The 19,895-nt window shown below is 45.2% G+C and overlaps 1 protein-coding gene across 2 annotated transcripts in view; it reads left to right on the top strand.

The window, feature by feature from the left end:
- dpy19l4 (dpy-19 like 4) overlaps window positions 1–19,895 on the top strand; it is a 65,462-nt gene that overhangs the window by 24,138 nt on the left and 21,429 nt on the right. For both annotated transcript variants that reach the window (XM_033020083.1, XM_033020082.1), the window contains exons 8-15: window positions 401–535; window positions 5,145–5,276; window positions 9,156–9,257; window positions 12,183–12,256; window positions 14,159–14,317; window positions 16,892–17,011; window positions 18,566–18,686; window positions 18,772–18,828. In XM_033020083.1, coding sequence (XP_032875974.1) covers window positions 401–535; window positions 5,145–5,276; window positions 9,156–9,257; window positions 12,183–12,256; window positions 14,159–14,317; window positions 16,892–17,011; window positions 18,566–18,686; window positions 18,772–18,828 — 900 coding nt within the window. The remainder of the gene's footprint in view (window positions 1–400; window positions 536–5,144; window positions 5,277–9,155; window positions 9,258–12,182; window positions 12,257–14,158; window positions 14,318–16,891; window positions 17,012–18,565; window positions 18,687–18,771; window positions 18,829–19,895) is intronic.

The raw sequence follows: 19,895 nt of genomic DNA, 5'->3' as shown, positions 1-19,895 counted from the left end.
TCGTTTTCTTTTGGCTCTGTTCCCTAATTCTGCTTGCTTGTTCGGCTCCAACAATTGGTATCTGTTTTTCATTTACCTATTTTGAACTATTTTCTACGATGTTTTCCTCATAGAAGATGCAATATGAGTGTCGGTGTAGGAAGGAACTGCAGATGCTGGTTTAAACCGAAAATAGACACAAAATGCTGGAGTAACTCAGCGGGACAGGCAGCATCTCTGGCGAGAAGGAATGGGTGATGTTTCGGGTCGAAACCCTTCTACAGACTGCTGCCTACTGAGTTACTCCAGCTTTTAATATGAATGTGTGGTATATCGTGTTTTACCTTATAAATAGAGATCTATGATCAGATTGTGGATTATAAAAGCTAATGTTTCTATGTTTTTTCACCCCTTGTCCTAGATGTTTTCATATCTCCTGATGTGCGCTTCTGCATTTGCCTTCATAATGATATGGGAGATTAGTCACTATGTGCTATTTGTGCAAGCCTTCAGTCTTTTCCTGTTGGATTGCCTGGATCTCATTCCGAGTCGTAAGGTACGTGGGGGTATGAAATCTTGCTAGGCAGAGGAATTGGAGGAGAGAGAGTAGTGCATTCGGCTCTTCGAGTCAGCACCGCCATTCACTGTGATCACGGCTGATCATCCACAATCAGTACCCCGTTCCTGCCTTCTCCCCATAATCCCTTGACTCCGCCATCGTAAAGGGCCTGTCCCACTAGGCGATATTTATCGGCGACTGCCGGCATCATTGACTGACTTATCAGGCCACCGAAAAATCTGCGGCATGACGCGGCGTGATGACGTATGACGAGCGGTGTTTTTTCGAGTAGCGCAACATTTTTTTTTGTCGCCGCCGGATTTTGAAATGTTCAAAATCTTTTGGCGACATTGATATGATGCCGGTAGTCGCGGAAGAAAATCGCCAAGCGGGACAGGCCCTTTAAGAGCTCTATCTAGCTCTCTCTTGAAAGCATTCAGAGAACCGGCCTCCACTGCCTTCTGAGGCCGAGAATTCCACAGATTCACAACTCTCTGGGTGAAAAAGTTTTTCCTCATCTCTGTTCCAAATGGCCTACCCCTTATTCTTAAACTGTGGCCCCTGGTTCTGGACCCCCAACATTGGGAACTTGGGGGAGTTCTGCCTCTAGCGTGTCCAATCCCTTAATAATCTTACATGTCTCAATAAGATAACCTCTCATCCTTCTAAATTCCAGTGTATACAAGCCCAGCCGCTCCATTCTTTCAACATATGAGAGACCCACAGTCCTGGGAATTAACCTCGTAACCTCGGAGAGCACAGAGAAATTATTTGGAGCCTATCAAACCATTTTAACGGTTTAGTTTAATTTAGAGATACAGCGCAGAAACAGGCCAGTGATCACCACACATTAGCACTACCCTACGCACACTAGGGGCAATATGACATTTATGCAAGCCAATTAAACTACAAACTTGTACGTCTTTGGAGTGCGGGAGTAAACCGAAGATCTTGGAGAAAACCCACGCACGTCACGGGGAGAACGTACAAACTCTGTAGTCGGGATCGAACCCGGGACTCTGGCACTGTAAGGCAGTAACTCTACTGCAGTTTGGCAGTTCATAAGTTCCGGGAGCAGAATTAGGCTGTTCCATCATTCAATCATGGCAGATATATCTTTCCCTCTCAATCCCATCCTCCTGCCTTCTCCCCATAAACCCTGATCCAGGTGGTGGTGGATCGATGGTCAAGTTTGCCTTGAGTTTGGGAGGGTCTACTATCTGAGTAATTGTGGTGTACTGAATCAGACGCCGTTCCAAAATAACACCAGGAAATGCTCTGCAGATCTGGTAGCATAAATGGAAAGTGAATCCGTTTTATTTAAGATTTTCAGCATCTGCGTTTTGTTTTCATTCGTACAGTTTGGAACGGATGAAACTTTGCTGGATCCAGTATAATGATTGGTACCAGGCGCCTTGTGTTTTACAGTTCAGTTTAGTTTATTGTCACATGTACTGAGGTACAGTGAGCAGCTTTAGTTGCATGATGACCAGCCAACGGAAAGACAATACATGATTACAATCGAGGCATTTACTGTGTATAGATTCATGATACGGAAATAGCTTTTAGTGCAAGGTAAAGCCAGTAAAGTCCGACCAAAGGTAGTCGGAGAGTCCCCGATGAGGTAGATAGTAGTTCAGCGCTGCTCTCTAGTTGTGGTAGGATGGTTCGGTGGCCTGATAACAGCTGGGAAGAAACTGTCCCTGAATCTGGAGATGTGCCTTTTCACACTTCTATACCTTTTGCCTGATGGGAGAGGGGAAAAGAGGGAGTGGCAGGGTGCGACTCGTCCTTGATTATGCTGCTGGCCTTGGCCAGGCAGCGTGCGGTGTAAATCGAGTCAATGGAAAGTAGGTTGGTTCGTTTGATGGTCTGGGCTGCATCCACAATTACTTGAGGGGGTTACGTGCTTGAAAAGTGGCGCGTGATTCAAATATATGTAAATTAAACAGATGCTGTCAACAGTAAATTTGAGCGTGTTATTAAAAAAAATACCAGCGTATAAATCATACTTTAGTATGAAATGGAACAAGCACATTATTTCAAAAATGCATAAATCAAACATGTAAAACATGAGGTGTCTATTTTGTTTCAGAACATTGTCACGTGTAAAAACTGCCTCATTTAGTAGGTCAATCTAATCCTTCACATTCCAGGAATGAGTGGGTTAGCATAAGATGAGCGTTTGACAGCACTGGGCCTCTACTCGCTGGAGTTTAGAAGGTTGAAGGGGGACCTCATTGAAACTTACAGAATAATGAAAGGCATAGATAGAGTGGATTTGGAAAGGATGTTTCCACCGGTGGGAGAGTCTAGGACCAGAGGTCACAGCCTCAGAATTAAAGGGCGCTCTTTTAGAAAGGAGGTGAGGAAGAACTTCTTTAGTCAGAGGGTAGTTAATCTGTGGAACTCATTGCCACAGAGGGCTGTGGAGGCCAAGTCAGTGGATATTTTTAAGGCAGAGATGGACAAAGAGTTCTTGATTGGAACGGGTGTCAAGGGTTATGGGGAAAAGGCAGGAAAATGGGATTAGGAGGCAGAGATCAGCCATGATTGAATGGCAGAGTAGACTCGATGGGCCGAATGGCCTAATTCTACTCCTATAACTTGTGAACTTGTGAACATCATTGTCACTCTGGCCTGTCCCTCAAAATAAGTTGCGTTTCGCCCCGTCCATCACTATTGCAAGGTTATGTCACAAAGTAGGTTGAGTAGGATGCATGTGTGGAGCGGGATGTCTGTTTTCTTCCCCCTGGTTTAACCCAAAACTCTAAGCCCTTCAGTTCACAATGTCCTAGCCAAACACGATACCAAGTTAAATGAAACTCATCTGCCAGCACATGACGTACGTCCCTCCACTCCTTTCATATCCACGTGCCGATACAAAGGCCTCTTCAGCACCACTATCTTATCTGCCTCCATCCTCACCCCTGGCAGAGCAATCCATGCAACCACTGTGTAAAAACAAACTTGCCCCGCACATCTCCTTTAATATATGTCCTTGAAGGAATAGTTATTTGATTGCAATTTGAAATCTTTTGTAATGAAAACCCACTAAAACCATATTCATTCTGGCTTTTGTGGTCTTCAGTGTCCTTTGGACGAGGGGTAGTCAATACAACATGTCTTTTTAAAAAAAAATATATATATATATATATATCCCCATTATGGTGGATCATAATTACTTTAAGCATACTCTTTGAATATGAATAGGAAAACGTTCAAAACTGAACAATAAGTAATTTATTACTGGGTGCTGTACATCAATCTAATTCTATAAAATGCATCATTTATCAATCTGGTCTATCACTCAAGATAAGTAGCGAATCAATCCAGTCCGTTACTATTGAGAGGCTTATGTCCCACATGTCTAACAATCAGCCTGAAGAAGGGTCCTGACCCAAAACATCACCCATCTATTTTCTCCAGAGATGCTGCCTGATCCGCTAAGTTACTCCAGTATTTCTGTGTCTTTCCTTTGGTAAACCAGCATCTGCAGTTCCTTGTTTCTACAATAGTTATTTCAACTTCTCTATTCTGTTTGTTGCTCTTCGTTGTTTAGTTTAGGGATACAGCGTGAAAACGTGCCCTTCGGCCCACCGAACCCGTGCTGACCAACGATCCCCGTACACTATCTACACACTAAGAACAATTTACAATCTTTCCCGAACCCAATTCATCTACAAACATGCACGTCGTTGGAGTGTGGGAGGAAACCGGAGCTCATGGGGGAGAGCATCAAACTCCGTACAGACAGCGACCATAGTCGGGATTGAACCTGGGTCTCTGGCGCTGTGAGGCAGCAACTCTGCCACTGTGCCGCCCCAAATAAATTGCTTATTTGAGATATTCTGTTGTTGATGTGAAACAACTCCCCGTCCCCTCACCCCACTCACCATCAACAACACCACAGTCTCATTTGTGGAGTCTTTTAAGTTCCTGGGAACCATCATCTCCAAGGACCTTAAGTGGGGGGCTACCATCGACTCCACAGTCAAAAAGGCACAACAGAGGATGTACTTCCTACGGCAGCTGAGGAAGCAGAATCTGCCACTGGCAATGATGGTCCAATTGTAGAGTCTGTCCTCACCTTCTCCATCATGGTCTGGTTTGGCTCCGCCACCAAGCACGACACCTGGAGGCTGCAGCGAATCGTCCGATCAGCTGAGAAGGTTATTGGCTGCAACCTTCCCTTCATTGATGAACTGTACACTGCAAGGGCCAGGAAACGAGCGGGTAAGATCATCTCTGACCCCTCTCACCCTGGCCATAAACTAATTGAATCACTTCTCTCTGGAAGGCGACTCCGGACTGTCAAAGCTGCCACAGCCAGACATAAAAACAGCTTTTTTCCCACAAGTAGTAGATCTACTCAGTAAGCAAAAATCTGTTGCCTCCTTTTGCTTTGGTATTTTGTTTGGTTCTCATGTTTGATCAATGGTGTTTTATTATTAATGTTTAGTGTTTTATGTGTCATTCGTAACTGTCACTGTATGTCATGTTGTCACTTGCGGGCGGAGCACCAAAGCAAATTCCTTGTATGTGAATACTTAGCCAATAAACGTAATCATTCATTCTGAACGTTGTTCTCTGTTTTGTTTTGCAGGTAACAGAGGTGTACAGGATGTACTTGGTGTGCCTTGCACTGGGGTATTTTACGCAGTTCAGAAACTCCGCTTTGCTCGCTTCCCCACTTCTAAGTTTCATTTGCGGTTCACATCTTGCAAAATATATTCAGGTAGTGGAACATGTACTTGAAACTTCATCAGCGTTTAATGTTTATCATTATAGACAATAGGTGCAGGAGTAGGCCATTCGGCCGTTCGACCCAGCACCGCCATTCAATGTGATCATGGCTGATCATCCCCAGTCAGTACCCCCCCCTCCCCCCCGTTCCTGCCTTCTCCCCATATCCCCTGACTCCGCTATCTTTAAGAGCCCGATCTAGCTCTCTCTTGAAAGCATCCAGAGAACCGGCCTCCACTGCCCTCTGAGGCAGAGAATTCCACAGACTCGCAACTCTCTGTGAGAAAAAGTGTTTCCTTGTCTCCGTTCTAAATGGCTTACTCCTTATTCTTAAACTGTGGCCCCTGGTTCTGGACTTCCCCAACATCGGGAACATCATTGGAGTAAGCATGTTGTAGTTCACTTCTTAATTAATAATGTATCGCAAAATCGGCTTTATTAATGGGACAACCGTAGGTTTAAATTTTACTCTTTTATTTATTATTTATTCTCTTTATTCAACTCTTTATCCGCTCAACCCACACCTTTCTCCTCGTCTCTGGCGTTTGTCCAACAATCTGCCTATCAAATAACCCCTCGCCTCCAGGGGTAGGCCATTTAGAACAGAGATGAGGAAAAACCTTTTCACCCAGAGGGTTGTGAATCTGTGGAATCTCTGCCTCAGAAGGCAGTGGAGGCCAATTCTCTTTGATGCTTTCAAGAGAGTTAGATAGAGCTCTTAAAGATAGCGGATATGGTGCAAAGGCAGGAACAGGGTACTGATTGGGGATGATCAGCCATGCTCACAGTGAATGGCGGTGCTGACTCGAAGGGCCGAATGACCTACTCCTGCACCTATTGTCTATTGTGTTCACCTATTACTGGCCACGTCCGTCCTGCCCCTTCTCTGTCCCAGCTCTCTTTCCTCCCCCCCCCCCCCCCCCCCCGCAATCAGTCCGAAGAAGGAGCCCAACCCGTAGCGTCACCTATCCATGTTTTCCAGAGATGCTGCCTGCCTCATTGAAACTTACAGAATAATGAAAGGCGTAGATAGAGTGGGTGCGGAAAGCATATTCCCATTGGTGGGAGAGTCTAGGACCAGAGGTCACCGCCTCAGAATTAAAAACGAGGTGAGAAGGAACTTCTTTAGTCAGAGGGTGGTCAATCTGTGGAACTCATTGCCACAGAGGGCTGTGGTGGCTAAGTCGGTGGATATTTTTAAGGCAGAGATAGAGAAATCTTTGATTAGAATGGATGTCAACGGTTACGGGGAGAAGGCAGAAAAATGGGATACAGTGGCAGAGATCAGTCATTATTGAATGGCGGAGTAGACTCGATGGGCCGAATGGCCTAATTCTACTCCTATAAGTTGTGAATTTGTGTGACCCGCTGAGTTACTCCAGCATTTTGTGTCAATCTGTAGGCTTATTACTGTCGGGTGTACAGAGATACAGTGAAAACCTTTGTTTTGTATGCTATACAAACAGATCAGATGATATGATACACAAATATAATCGGGCCAATCTCAAGTATAATAGGTAGACAACACATCTGACAGAGCAGAGCACTTGGAGTCATAGAGTGTGACACAGTGTGGAAACAGGCCCTTCGGCCCAACTTGCCCATACATGTCCCAGCGACACTAGTCCCATCTGCCTGCATTTGCTCCATATCCCTACAAACCTGTCCTGTCCATGTACCTGTCCAGATGACGCTAGATCCTCCTCTGAGATCATCACCCAGAGAGTTGTGAATCTGTGGAATCCACCCAGAGGGTTGTGAATCTGGAATTCTCTGCCACAGAAAACAGTGGAGGCAAATTCACTGGATGTACTCCAGAACCAGGTGCCACAGTTTAAGAATAAGGAGTAAGCCATTTAGAACGGAGACGAGGAAACACTTTTTCTCACAGAGAGTGGTGAGTCTGTGGAATTCTCTGCCTCAGAGGGCGGTGGAGGCAGGTTCTCTGGATGCTTTCAAGAGAGAGCTAGATAGGGCTCTTAAAAATAGCGGAGTCGGAGGATATGGGGAGAAGGCAGGAACGGGATACTGATTAGGGATGATCAGCCATGATCACATTGAATGGCGGTGCTGGCTCGAAAAGGTTGAATGGCCTACTCCTGCACCTATTGTCTATTGTCCATTGTCTATAAGAGGGGGTTAGATTTAGCTCTTAGGGCTAAAGGAATCAAGGGATGTGGGGAGAAAGCAGGAAAGGGGTACCGATTTTAGATGATCAACCATGATCATATTGAATGGCGGTGCTGGTTCGTAGGGCCGAATGGCCTACTCCTGTATCTATATTTTTTATGTTTCTGTTTTCTAAATTTTATTTGTGGTGTGATTAGTTTAAAATGCTCTATGAGAGTAATTAATACTTTATTATCACATGTAGCGTGTCACAACAAAATTATTTGTTTTGCACACCATACACGAGGTATAATAATAATAATGGATGGGATTTATATAGCGCCTTTCTAATACTCAAGGCGCTTTACATCGCATTATTCATTCACTCCTCAGTCACACTCGGTGGTGGTAAGCTACTTCTGTAGCCACAGCTGCCCTGGGGCAGGCTGACGGAAGCGTGGCTGCCAATCTGCGGCTACGGCTCCTCCGACCACCACCAATCACTCACACACATTCACACACAGGCAAAGGTGGGTGAAGTGTCTTGCCCAAGGACACAACGACAGTATGCACTCCAAGCGGGATTCGAACCGGCTACCTTCCGGTTGCCAGCCGAACACTTAGCCCATTGTGCCATCTGTCGTCCCCGAGGTATGCAAAGAGTCGCCTCATATAGGGCGCCGACTGAGTTGCAAATTGTTCATTACGGTCTTTGTTCTCGGTGGACACCCCCTCCCCCACACCGGGTCCATCTTTGTTCTCAGCGGCCCCCGCACGTTGGGTCCTACGAAGCTACTGTAACCCTACATCTCCACCAAGACTACGGGCCTTCATGGTCAGGTTAGATTAGATTAGATCAGTGGTTCCCAACGTGGGGCGTATGCCCCACAGGGGGACAATTTGATTTTTAAGGGGGGCATCAGGTAAACATATGTAGTTTATGTTTCAGATGTTATTTTGAGTAAATTCCATTTTCTGAGAATTATTTCTTTGTCTGCTCGTGCTAAAATATGGGGAAGGGGGCATCAGGATTTTAGTGGTGATTAGGTGGGGCATGGCCAAAAAAAGGTTGGGAACCACTGGATTAGATCCTTTATTTGTCATTCAGACCTTTCGGTCTGAACGAAATGTCGTTGCCTGCAGCCACACATGTAATAATAAACAACAAAACACACAATAAACACAAATTAACATCCACCACAGTGAGTTCACCAGGCACCTCCTCACTGTGATGGAGGCAAAAGTCTTAAAGTTACTGTCTCTTCTCTCCTCATTCTTCCTCTGCGCTGAGGCGATATGTTGTTACTCCACCGGGCGATGGTAAGTCAGTCAACCGAGCTCCGCGAACGGGCCGGTTCAAGCTCCGCGGCCCGGGGTGGTCGAAGCTGCCGTCCTCCAGTCCAGCGGACGCAACTGTTGCCGCGGGAGCTCCGGAAAACAGGCACCAACCTGTGACCTGCGAGCTCCCGACGGTGTCGTCCACTGGCCCGCGGCCGAGCCCCGGATTCAGGTCGCCGCCGCCGGAACGCCGCCTCAGCCAGTTAAGAACTCTACACCTTTAATGACTGGGACTTGAAAATGTTGCCAAAGCTGGCTATCCAATTGTACTTATCTAAGATGTATCTAAGTGCTAATGTATAGTGGTACATGGACTGAACTGTAAAAATAAAAGTGATTGTCACTGTGCCTCAGTACAGGTGATAAATAAAGTACCATTGAAGCATTGTTAGTGTCAATCCTAATCTGTTCTTTGCTTTTACAGCAAAACTTGAAGAAAGGTCACCTTGTTGCAAGGCTTATGAAGTTGCTCCTTCATTTCTACTTGGTTTTCACCATCTCAATCATTTTAAATCTTGTCATAAAAGTAAGTATAAATCTAGGAGCTTGGTTTGTATATTTTAGAATATTTGTATTTCAAGAGTCACAGAGTGATACAGCATGGAAGCACGCCCTTTGGCCCAACTTTCCCACACAGACCAAGATGTCCTAGCTTCACTAGTCCCTCCTGCCTGCGTTTGGTCCTTATCCCTCCAAACCTGTCCTATCCATGTACCTGTCTAACTGTTTCTTAAACGTTGGGATAGTCCCAGCCTCAACTACCTCTTCCGGTAGCTCGTTTCATTCACCCAACACCCTTTGTGTGGAAAAAGTTCCTCCCCCAGATTCCAATTAAATTTTTTCCCCCTTCACCTTAAACCTATGTCCTCTGGCCCTCAATTCACTTACTCTGGACATCAGATTCTGTGCATCCACCTCGCTCCTTCATAGTGAGAAGATTTGAGTAAAGGAGCAAAGAGGTCCTACTACAGTTGTACAGGGCCCTGGTGAGACCGCACCTGGACTATTGTGTGCAGTTTTGGTCTCTTTATTTGAGGAAGGACATTCTTGCAATTGAGGAAGTGCAGCGTAAGTTCACCAGGTTAATTCCCGGGATGGCGGGACTGACATATGATGAAAGAATGGATCGACTGGGCTTATATTCACTGGAATTTAGGACGGGAGGGGATCTTGTAGAAATATATACAATTCTTAAGGGATTGGACAGGCTTGGTGCAGGAAAAATGTTCTGGATGTTGGGAGAGTCCAGAACCAGAGGTCACAGTTTAAGAATAAGGAGTCGGCCATTTAGGACTCGGATGAGGAAAAACTTTCTCAGCCAGAGAGTTGTGAATCTGTGGAATTCTCTGCCACAGAAGGCAGTGGTGACCAATTCACTGGATGTTTTCGAGAGAGAGTTAGATATAGCTCTTGGGGCTAACAGAATCCAGGGGTATGGGGAAAAAGCAGGAACGGGGTACTGATTGTGGATGATCAGCCATGATAATATTGACTGGTGGCGCTGGCTTGATGGGCCGAATGGCCTACTCCTGCACCTTCTTTCTATGTTTCTAAACATTTTTGATGCAAAAACCCCATATAACTTGGGTCAACCAAAGACAAAAACAATTCCCCAGAGTGTATATAGTTCAGAGCTTTGTTGAAGGTTGTCGTATTTCATAGCTTGATGGTTGTAGAGAAGAAGCTGCTCCTGAATCTGGACGTTACAGTTTTAAGGCCATTGACACCTGTTCTAATCAATAATTTGCTCATCTCTGCCTTCAAAATTATCCACTGACTTGACCTCCACAACCCTCTGTGGCAATGAGTTCCTATCTCACTAAAGAACTTCTTCTTCACCTCGTTTATAAAAGAGCGCCCTTTAATTCTGAGGCTATGACCTCTGATCCTAGACTCTCCCGCCAGTGGAAACATCCTTTCCACATCCACTCTATCTATGCCTTTCATTATTCTGTAAGTTTCAATGAGGTCCCCCCCTCAACCTTCTAAACTCCAGCGAGTAGAGGCCCAGTGCCGTCAAACGCTCATCATATGCTAAACCACTCATTCCTGGGATCATTCTTGTAAACCTCCTCTAGACCCTCGTCAGTACCAGCACATCCTCAGATATTGGGCCCACATTTGCTTACAGTACTCCAAATGCAGCCTGAACAGTGCCTTGTAGAGCCTCAGCATTACATCTCTGTAAGTGTCAGCTAATTCTTCCGAAGATGGGAAGAATGGCACTCGATACCGACAAAGCCCTTTCACACAGTGGTAAGATTGTGTCATCATTAGGCAACTCCAGCCCATGAAACAGCTTAAAAAAAAAATGCCAGGCAGCTAAGCCATATACTCAGGCTTAGCTGACTCTCAAGTCAAACAAGAATTCAAAGTGTCCCTGCGTGCCCCTGATATTCAGACACATTTGCCAACTAAATAAAAAATCAACAAAACAAACTTGCAAATTAGGAGAAATTATTATAGTAAATCAGCTGATTTTTGTAAACTGAAGTTATTTTTCGTTGAGTTTAGTTCATTGTCACGTGTACCGAGATACAGTGAACAACTTTTGTTGCGTGCTAACCAGTCAGCGGAGAGACTATTCATGATTACAATTGAGCTGTCCACAGTGATAACCTGAATAAGAAATGTTTTTACAAATTCTTTATTCCAAAAGCAAAACCAACATACAAAGTAGTATAGCATTCATATCAAAAGCTGCCTGTATCAGCAGTTTACAAACAAGGCAAAAATTCAAATAAAAATCCCGCCGTCCTTGTCTACAATACAATCGACCTCCCGCGGCGACCACGTTCACGGAAGGCCTCCAGCGTCTCCGTGGACACGGCGTGTTCCATCTCCAGGGACATGTTGCATGAGATTTATGAGTGATGCGTGATTGCAGATCCACTTCTGTGACTAACACACAAAAGGTTTGCCTGGGTTGGGCACCATCTTGCCTACATAACTTTTTGCCTACTTGCTTATTAAATATCTACCTTAGTAGTAGACGTACGCTGGGACAGTATACAAAGCCTTACACTGGCCCACACCGACAAACATGTCCCATCTACACTAGTCCCACCTGCCTGCGTTTGCCCCATATGCTTCTAAACCTGTCCTATCCATGTAACTCTAAATTTTCTTCAACGCTGTGATAGTACCTGCCCTAACTACCTCCTCTGGTAGCTCGTTCCTGACGCCCAACACCCTTTGTCACCTTATTGCTGTCTTGATGGCCCCTCTTCCCAACACTTCCACTGGAGCTGACGTGTTTTTATTCAGGGTACACAAAAATGCTGGAGAAACTCAGCGGGTGCAGCAGCATCTATGGAGCGAAGGAAATAGGCGACGTTTCGGGCCGAAACCCTTCTTCAGACTGATAGGGGGTGGCGGGGAGAAGGAGGTTTTTATTCAGATTGTCCGCAGCCTTGGAATTAAGAGTTTCTATTTATTTACATGTTTCCAGAAAATCCTCCCTCAAGAAGAAAATGAACTTATATTGAAGTTTTTTGAAGCAAAATTTGACTTGAATACTACAAGGTAAAGTTTGATGAGGTGTTGTGCAGGGGGCAGCCTCTCATTCCTGTTATCTGTCAGCCCTGCTCTGCATGTGTGGATACATTGAGTCAAGTTCCACCTCTGCTTGACCACGATGCCCCCATTGTTAAACAACTTGCGAACATCGTAGAACACAGAAAAGTACAGGTGGACACACAATGCTGGAGTAACTCAGCGGGACAGGCAGTGTCTCTGGAGAGAAGGAATGGGTGACGTTTCGGGTCGAGACCCTTTTTCAGTCCCAACATTTTGTGTCACCTTCGATTTAAATCAGCTTCTGCAGTTCTGTCCAAAATATTGCAAAGTACAGCACGGGAACAGGCCCTTCATCCCATCATGTTTGTGCTGAACATGATGCCAAGATAACCTAAACGTATTTGTCTGCACGTGATCCATATCTCGCTATCTAAAAGCCTCTTAAACACCACTATAGTGTCTTCTTCAACCACCACCACCTGGCAGTGCATTCCAGGCACCCACTGCTCTCTTTAAAATGTTGCCCCTCTAGCTTTAAAGTTATGCCCTCCAGATCTTGAGATTTCCTCCCTGGTGTAAAAGGTTCTGGTTGTCTACCCTATCTATACCTCTCATCATTTTATGTACTTCTCTCAGGAACCTCTGGCATTCCAAAGAAAACAATCCAAGTTTGTCAAACCACTCCTTGTACCTCAAGTCAAGTCAAGTCAAGTCGACTTTATTTGCCACATACACATACAAGATGTGCAGTGAAATGAAAGTGGCAATGCCTGCGGATTGTGCAAAATCTACAGAACAGAATAGAACAGAATCAGTATTTACACATTAGAAAAAAAACGACAATTTAAAAAAAGACTCAACACAACAGTAAATTAGTCCCTGGTGAGATAAGAGTTTACAGTCCTGATGGCCTGTGGGAAGAAACTCCGTCTCATCCTCTCTGTTTTCACGGCATGACAGTGGAGGCGCTTGCCTGACCGTAGCAGCTGGAACAGTCCGTTGCTGGGGTGGTAGTGGTCCCCCATAATGTAGCTGCCTCTGGATCTGCACCTTCTGATGTATAGTTCCTGCAGTGGGGGGGCGAGAGTAGTTCCCATAATGCGTTCAGCCGAATGCACTACTCTGCAGAGCCTAATAATCCCCAATCAAGGCAGTATTTTGGTAAAACCCTCCAAAGCCAACACATCCTTCCTGCGTAAGAAAGAACTGCAGATGCTGGTAAAATCGAAGGTAGACACAAAATGCTGGAGTAACTCAGCGGATGAGGCAGCATCTCTGGGGAGAAGGACTGGGCGACGTTTCGGGTCGAGACCCTTCAGATCCTTCCTGTAATGGGGTGACCAGAACTGCACCCATTGCTCCAAATGTGGCCTAACCACAATCTGTTAGAGCTACATCATGACTTCCTGATATACTCAATGCTTTGCCCAATGAAGGCGAGCATACCATTTGCATTATTTACCACTCTAGATCAACGTGTGGACCTTGTCCCCAAGATCCATCTGCACATCAATGCTATTAGGGATCAATCAATCAGTTTTATTCGTCACTTGCACATAAAGTGCAAGTGAAATGAATTTGCCAGCAGCGATACAATGAAAAAGAACACACAAAAACACGATAAAAATTTAACACAAACATCCACCACAGCATTCATCACTGCGGTGGAAGGCACAAAATTTGGCCAGTCCTCCTCCATACTATTAACTCTATGCAGGCATTGGACCCCCCCACCCCCCCAATTCTACAATTTACTGGTCAATTAACCTATAAACATGTACGTCTTGGAGCATGGGAGGAAACCGGAGCATCCGGAGAAAATGCTTGTAGTCACAGGGAGAACTTGCATTGGACTTCCCAAAGTTATTGCTTCCACTAATAATGTTTTTGTTTTCTGTTCCCACTCAGAGATTTCAGCACAAATCTGTTGCTTTGTCAGGAAACCTTCCAGACGCCGTCGCAAGAGTTCTTCATTCGACTGACCCAGACCTGTCTCCTCCCCTTCTGTATGTCTGTCATGCTGATCTGCCTGCTCTCAACTTTGGAAGTTGTTGCCAAGAAGTTTCGGTAAAGAAGAAACTAGAAGTTGACGAAGTGGATTATTGCAATTCACAGCCAAATATCCTGGCTTGGTTGCTAATGAATATTTCAATACCCACCGTCATCTGTGTGAAAAACCTATCCATCAGATCCCTTAAAAATCTCTCTCCTCTCTCCTCTCACCTTAAACCTGTATGGTCTAGTTGTAGACTTCCCAGTCCCTGGTAAAAGACAGTCACTATCTATCCCATCTGTGCAGATCAGGGGATATGGGGAGAAGGCAGGAACGGGGTACTGATTGGGGATGATCAGCCATGATCACATTGAATGGCAGTACTGGCTCGAAGGGCCGAATGGCCAACTCCTGCACCTATTGTCTATGTCCCCCATAATTTTATAAACCTTTTCTGTAATTCACCCCTCAGCCCCGTTCTCTGGAGTAAATAGTCTCCGTCTGTCCAATCTGTCCTACGGTGGTGCAGCGGTAGAGTTGCTGCCTTACAGCGAATGCAGCGCCGGAGACCCGGGTTCGATCCCGACTACGGGTGCTGTCTGTACGGAGTTTGTACGTTCTCTCCGTGACCTGCGTGTGTTTTCTCCGAGATCTTCGGTTTCCTCTCACACTCCAAAGACGTACAGGTTTGTAGGTTAATTGGTTTAGTAAATGTAGAAAAAGATTGTCCCTAGTAGGTGTAGCATAGTGTTAATGTGTGGGGATTGGTGGTCGGCGCGGGCCCAGTGGGCCGAAGGGCCTGTTTCCGTGCTGTATCTCTAAACTAAACCAAAGTCAAGCCATTCAGTCCAAAGAAGTGAACTAACGTGTTTACAGAAAATCTTGACACAAAACCGTTCCAAAATCAATAACTTGAATTGATATGTGTAGGAAGGAACTGCGGCTGCTGGTTTAAACCAAAGATAGACATAAAAAAGCTGGAGTAACTCAGCGAGACAGGCAGCATCTCTGGAGAGAAGGAATGGGTGACGTGTCGGGTTGAGACCCTTCTTAGATATTATGCTGTGACATGCAACTCACAGGAGCACTATTAAACACAACAGTGAGCTGCATGAAATGCCATGACAATGGTCTAAAGCACAATCACAGAGCTTGATTGTAAGGTAAAACTTTGAGTAATGAAATGCAGGGAGGTTGAGACAGCAATTACAAAACTCTGGGCATAAGCAGCTGATGATTAAAGTAGGGAAATGTTGACAAAGAGGCCGGAATTATGCATGGGTTGCAAGTAGGGTTGCCAACTTTCTCACTCCCAAATAAGGGACGAAAGGTCAAAACAAGGGACAAATTGGTGCTGGACTGCACACAAAGCCCAGCCGGCGGGCCAGCTGAGGAGTTTTGACCCAGGAGCGATGCTGCGCGCAAAGTCCGGCGCCCCATCCAACTCATGAACCGATGATCGGCCCTGAGATGGAGCGGTGTTGGTGTCGGCGGTAAGCGAAGGTCCGAAGGTCGGACAGCTGGCCGAGCTGCCGACTGATGGGGCCACGGGCGAGGCGCTGCTGCTGCTGCACTCCATGGGCTGCACTACATCGGGACCAGTGAAGCGGGGCCGGACACGGCGCTCCAACACGAGTAGTAGCAGTCAAATACGGGACAAGGCCGGTTCCATATGGGACAAATCAATTCAGCCCAATATACGGGATGTCCCGGCTAATACGGGACGGTTGGCAACCCTAGTTGTAAGGCCGGAGAGGACGCGCAGATTTGGGAGGGCCGTTACCAGAGAGGGCTTTGAAGACAAAGATCATCACCTTTAAATCAGGGTATAACTTAACCGTACCAGTGTAAGTCAGGAACCAAAGAGGTCACAAGTTAACACAACTTACTGTAAATTAAAACAGAGGCAGTGAGGGCTTAGATGATCTTGAAGTTGCAAAAGGAAGCTGGGCAGGATTGTTGTGGGAATAATTCAATTTTTCTGTTTGTTTAATTTGGTGATACAGCATGGAACCAGGCCCTTCAGCCCACAGAGCCCGCGCCAACCAGCGATCACCCATACGCTAATTTATTCCACACACTAGGGACAATTTACAGAAGCCAATTAACCTAGAAACCTGCACGTGATGTCTGTACGGAGTTTTTCCCAGTGACCATATGTGTTTTCTCTGCGTGCTCCGGTTTCCTCCCGCATTTCAAAGACATGCAGGTTTGCAGGTTAATTGGCTTCTGTAAATAGTCCCTAATGTGGAGGATAGAAATAGTGTGAATGGGTGATTGCCGGTCAGTGTTGACAAGGTGGGCCGAAGGCTTGTTTCTACTCTTGTTCCTCTAACTTAAAAATACTTATTGTCCTTCTGCTGACCGGGTAGCGCGCAACAAAAGCTTTTCCCTATACCTCGGTACACATGACAATAAATAATGCTGTACCTATCAACTAAATTAAATCCATATTGATTTTAATGTCTAGGAATGAACTGCAGATGCTGGTTTAAACCGAAGATAGACACAAAAAGCTGGAGTAACTCAGCGGGACAGGCAGCATCTCCGGAGAGAAGGAATGGGTGACGTCACTGAGTTACTCCAGCTTTTTGTGTCCATCTTGATTTTAATGTTGCAGTTTACCTTTGGACTTTGTTTTGTTTTAGTAATGTGCCACAAAAAAGTGATGGTGTGCCAGATATTATGGTGATCGGTGAGAGGCCGGAGGTGGCTTACCACATGCTGCATATGGTGCTGTTCGGCTCACTGGCACTGATGTTCCAAGGGTACGTGTGTTCATGGTGATCCTCGGTCTACCTTTTCAGTGCATAGTAATGAGAATCAAGCTCTTAATAAAAGTGAGTACAGAGGTTGGGAGGTCATGTTGCAGTTGTATAAGACGTTGGTGAGACCGCGTTTAGAATATTGTGTTCAGTTCTGGGCACCGTGTTATAGGAAAAATATTGTCAAGCTGGAAAGGGTTCAGACAAGATTTACGAGGATGTTGCCAGGACTAGAGGGTATGAGCTATAGGGAGAGGTTCAGTAGGCTGGGTCTCTATTCCATGGAGTGTAGAGGGATGAGGGGACATCTTATAGAGGTGTACAAAATCATGAGAGGAATAGTTCCGGGAAGATGCACAGAGTCTTTCACCCTGAGTAGGGGAATCGAGGACCGTAGGATATAGGTTCAAGGTGAAGGGGAAAAGATTTAATAGGAATCTGAGGGGTAACTTTTTCACACAGAGGGTGGTGGATGTATGGAACAAGCTGCCGGAGGAGGTAGTTGAGGCTGGGACTGTCCCATCGTTTAAGAAACAGTTGGACAGGTACATGGATAGGACCGGTTTGGAGGGTTATGGACCAAGTGCAGGCAAGTGGGACTAGTGTAGCTGGGACATTGTTGGCCGGTGTGGGCAAGTTAGGCTGAAGGGCCTGTTTCCACAATGTATCACTCTATGACCCTATGGAGGAATTCGAGCAGTTCAGGCCAGGCCTTTTAAATTAAAAAAAAACAAACCTATCTCTTTCCCAGAGTAGGGGAATTGAGGACTAGAGGACATAGGTTTAAGGTGAAGTCCAACAGATGTCTATTAGAGCGTGTTAAATATAATGTCCAATAGAGGGTGTTATTTCCATTTGTGGACATGTGGTGGTGCTATTGAGCTACATTTCCCCAAATGTAAAATGTTGTTCACAGTAAGGGGCGTATACTGCTAGGTTTATTGGAAACTATCTGTTAATGAAGCTTGATCCTGCAGTTAATATAAAACAAGAATGTAATGAGAATGTTGCCAGGACTAGAAAGCCTGAGCTATAGAGAGAGATTGGGCAAGGAAGGACTTTATTCCCTGGAGCGCAGGAAGCTGAGGGGTGCCCCAATAGAGGTGTGTAAAATAGGGTGAATGCAGTCTTTTGCCCAGAGTAGGGAATCCAGAACTAGAAGGCATAGGTTTAAGGTGAGGGGGGGGAAAGATTAAATAGGAACCTGACGGGCAACTTTTTCACACAAAGGGTGGTGGATGTATGTAACGAAGGTAGACAAAAGTACTGGAGAAACTCAGCGGGTGCGGCAGCATCTATGGAGCGAAGGAAATAGGCAACGTTTGCCAGAGGAGGTAGATGAGGCAGGTACTATAACAACATTCAAAAGATATTTGGACAGGTACATGGATAGGAAAGGTTTAGAGGGATAAGGGCCAAGCGTGGGCAAATGGGACTCGTGTAGATGGGACATCTTGATTTGATCGGCATGGACAAGTTAGGGCCGAAGGGCCTGTTTCCGTGCTGTATGACTCTTTAATTGATGAATAACGCTTGCTGCATTTTGTATCTTCACAGCCTGAAGTATTTATGGACCCCGTATGCCTGCATGTTTGCAGCCTTTGGTGTATGTTCCCCTGAGCTATGGATGACTGTGTTTAAGTGGTTGCGGCTGAGAGCAGTGCCTCCATTGCTTCTGGTGAGTTCACAACGTCCCTCGAGATCGCTGCACCTCACACGCTCTTAATATGTGTCTACTAAAGTACTTTTTCCCCCAATTTTAGGCTCTTGTATTGAGCACTGCAGTTCCAACAATAATAGCATTCAGCATTTGGAAGGATGTGAGTATTTTATTATTTTTATTTAATTCTTTATTTCGAACAAAATAAAAGAATAAAAAGCAAGTGTGAAACAGCATACAAAAAACAAAACGAGAATATTTATAAAGTGTCATAAACAATATCTATAAATAAATGAAATCGTATGTGTCCGAAAAGGAGCAGGAAGAAGCCAAAGCTTATTAATTCCCACCCCTTATTCAACTGCTTATAATTATCTTATACAAATTTAGCAGCTATATGTACACCATATGTACACCAGCAGCTATATGTACACCAAATTATTTACATTTATACACTAATCAAATATTTACAAAGCCATACAAAAAAGAGAGAAAAAAAGGAAAAAAGATAAACCCCTCATATACTATATAGTTTCTCTTAGTCACATATACAACCCATCACCCGATAATCACCCTTCCCAATACAATCAGTATAACAAATGTTAGCACATTTCTAACTCAGTGCTATAACTATGTTGATAAGTTTGTTTTGAAATTATAGTTTCGATTATTGTCAAGTGTATTGAGGCTCAGCAAAAAGCTTTTTTGTTGTATGCCATCCATTCAGCAGAAAGACTCTAGATACATGATTACAAACAAGCCGTCCAAGCTGTGCAGACACAGGGTAAAGGGAATAACGTTTAGTACAAGATAAAGCCCAGTAAAGCCCGATTAAAGATAGTCCGAGGGTCTCCAATGAGCTATTACTGTATGTTAGGACCGCCACTCTCTAGTTGCTGAGTGGACGGTTCAGTTGCATGATAACAGCTGGGAAGAAACTGTCCCTGAATCTGGAGGTGTGCGTTTTCACACTTTTGCACCTCTTGCCCGATGGGAGAGGGGAGAAGAGGGAGTGGCAGTGGATGAGATTGGTCCTTGATTATGTTGGTGGTATTGCTGTGACAACAGGAAGTGGAGATGGAAGGGAGGTTGGTTTGCGTTATAGCCCTTTTTCTCAAAGTCCTTAGACAATATTTGCCTCTCGCTATCAATTCCTTCAAATTTAGATACCTGCATTCTTCCAGTTCCAATGGAGGGGTGTGTGGGAAGGAACTGCAGGCGCTGGTT

Source organism: Amblyraja radiata, chromosome 4 (assembly GCF_010909765.2).
Source record: "Amblyraja radiata isolate CabotCenter1 chromosome 4, sAmbRad1.1.pri, whole genome shotgun sequence".
Classification (NCBI taxonomy): Eukaryota; Metazoa; Chordata; class Chondrichthyes; order Rajiformes; family Rajidae; genus Amblyraja; species Amblyraja radiata.
Note: the sequence above shows the minus strand (reverse complement) of the source record. Positions and strands in the feature narration are given on the sequence as shown.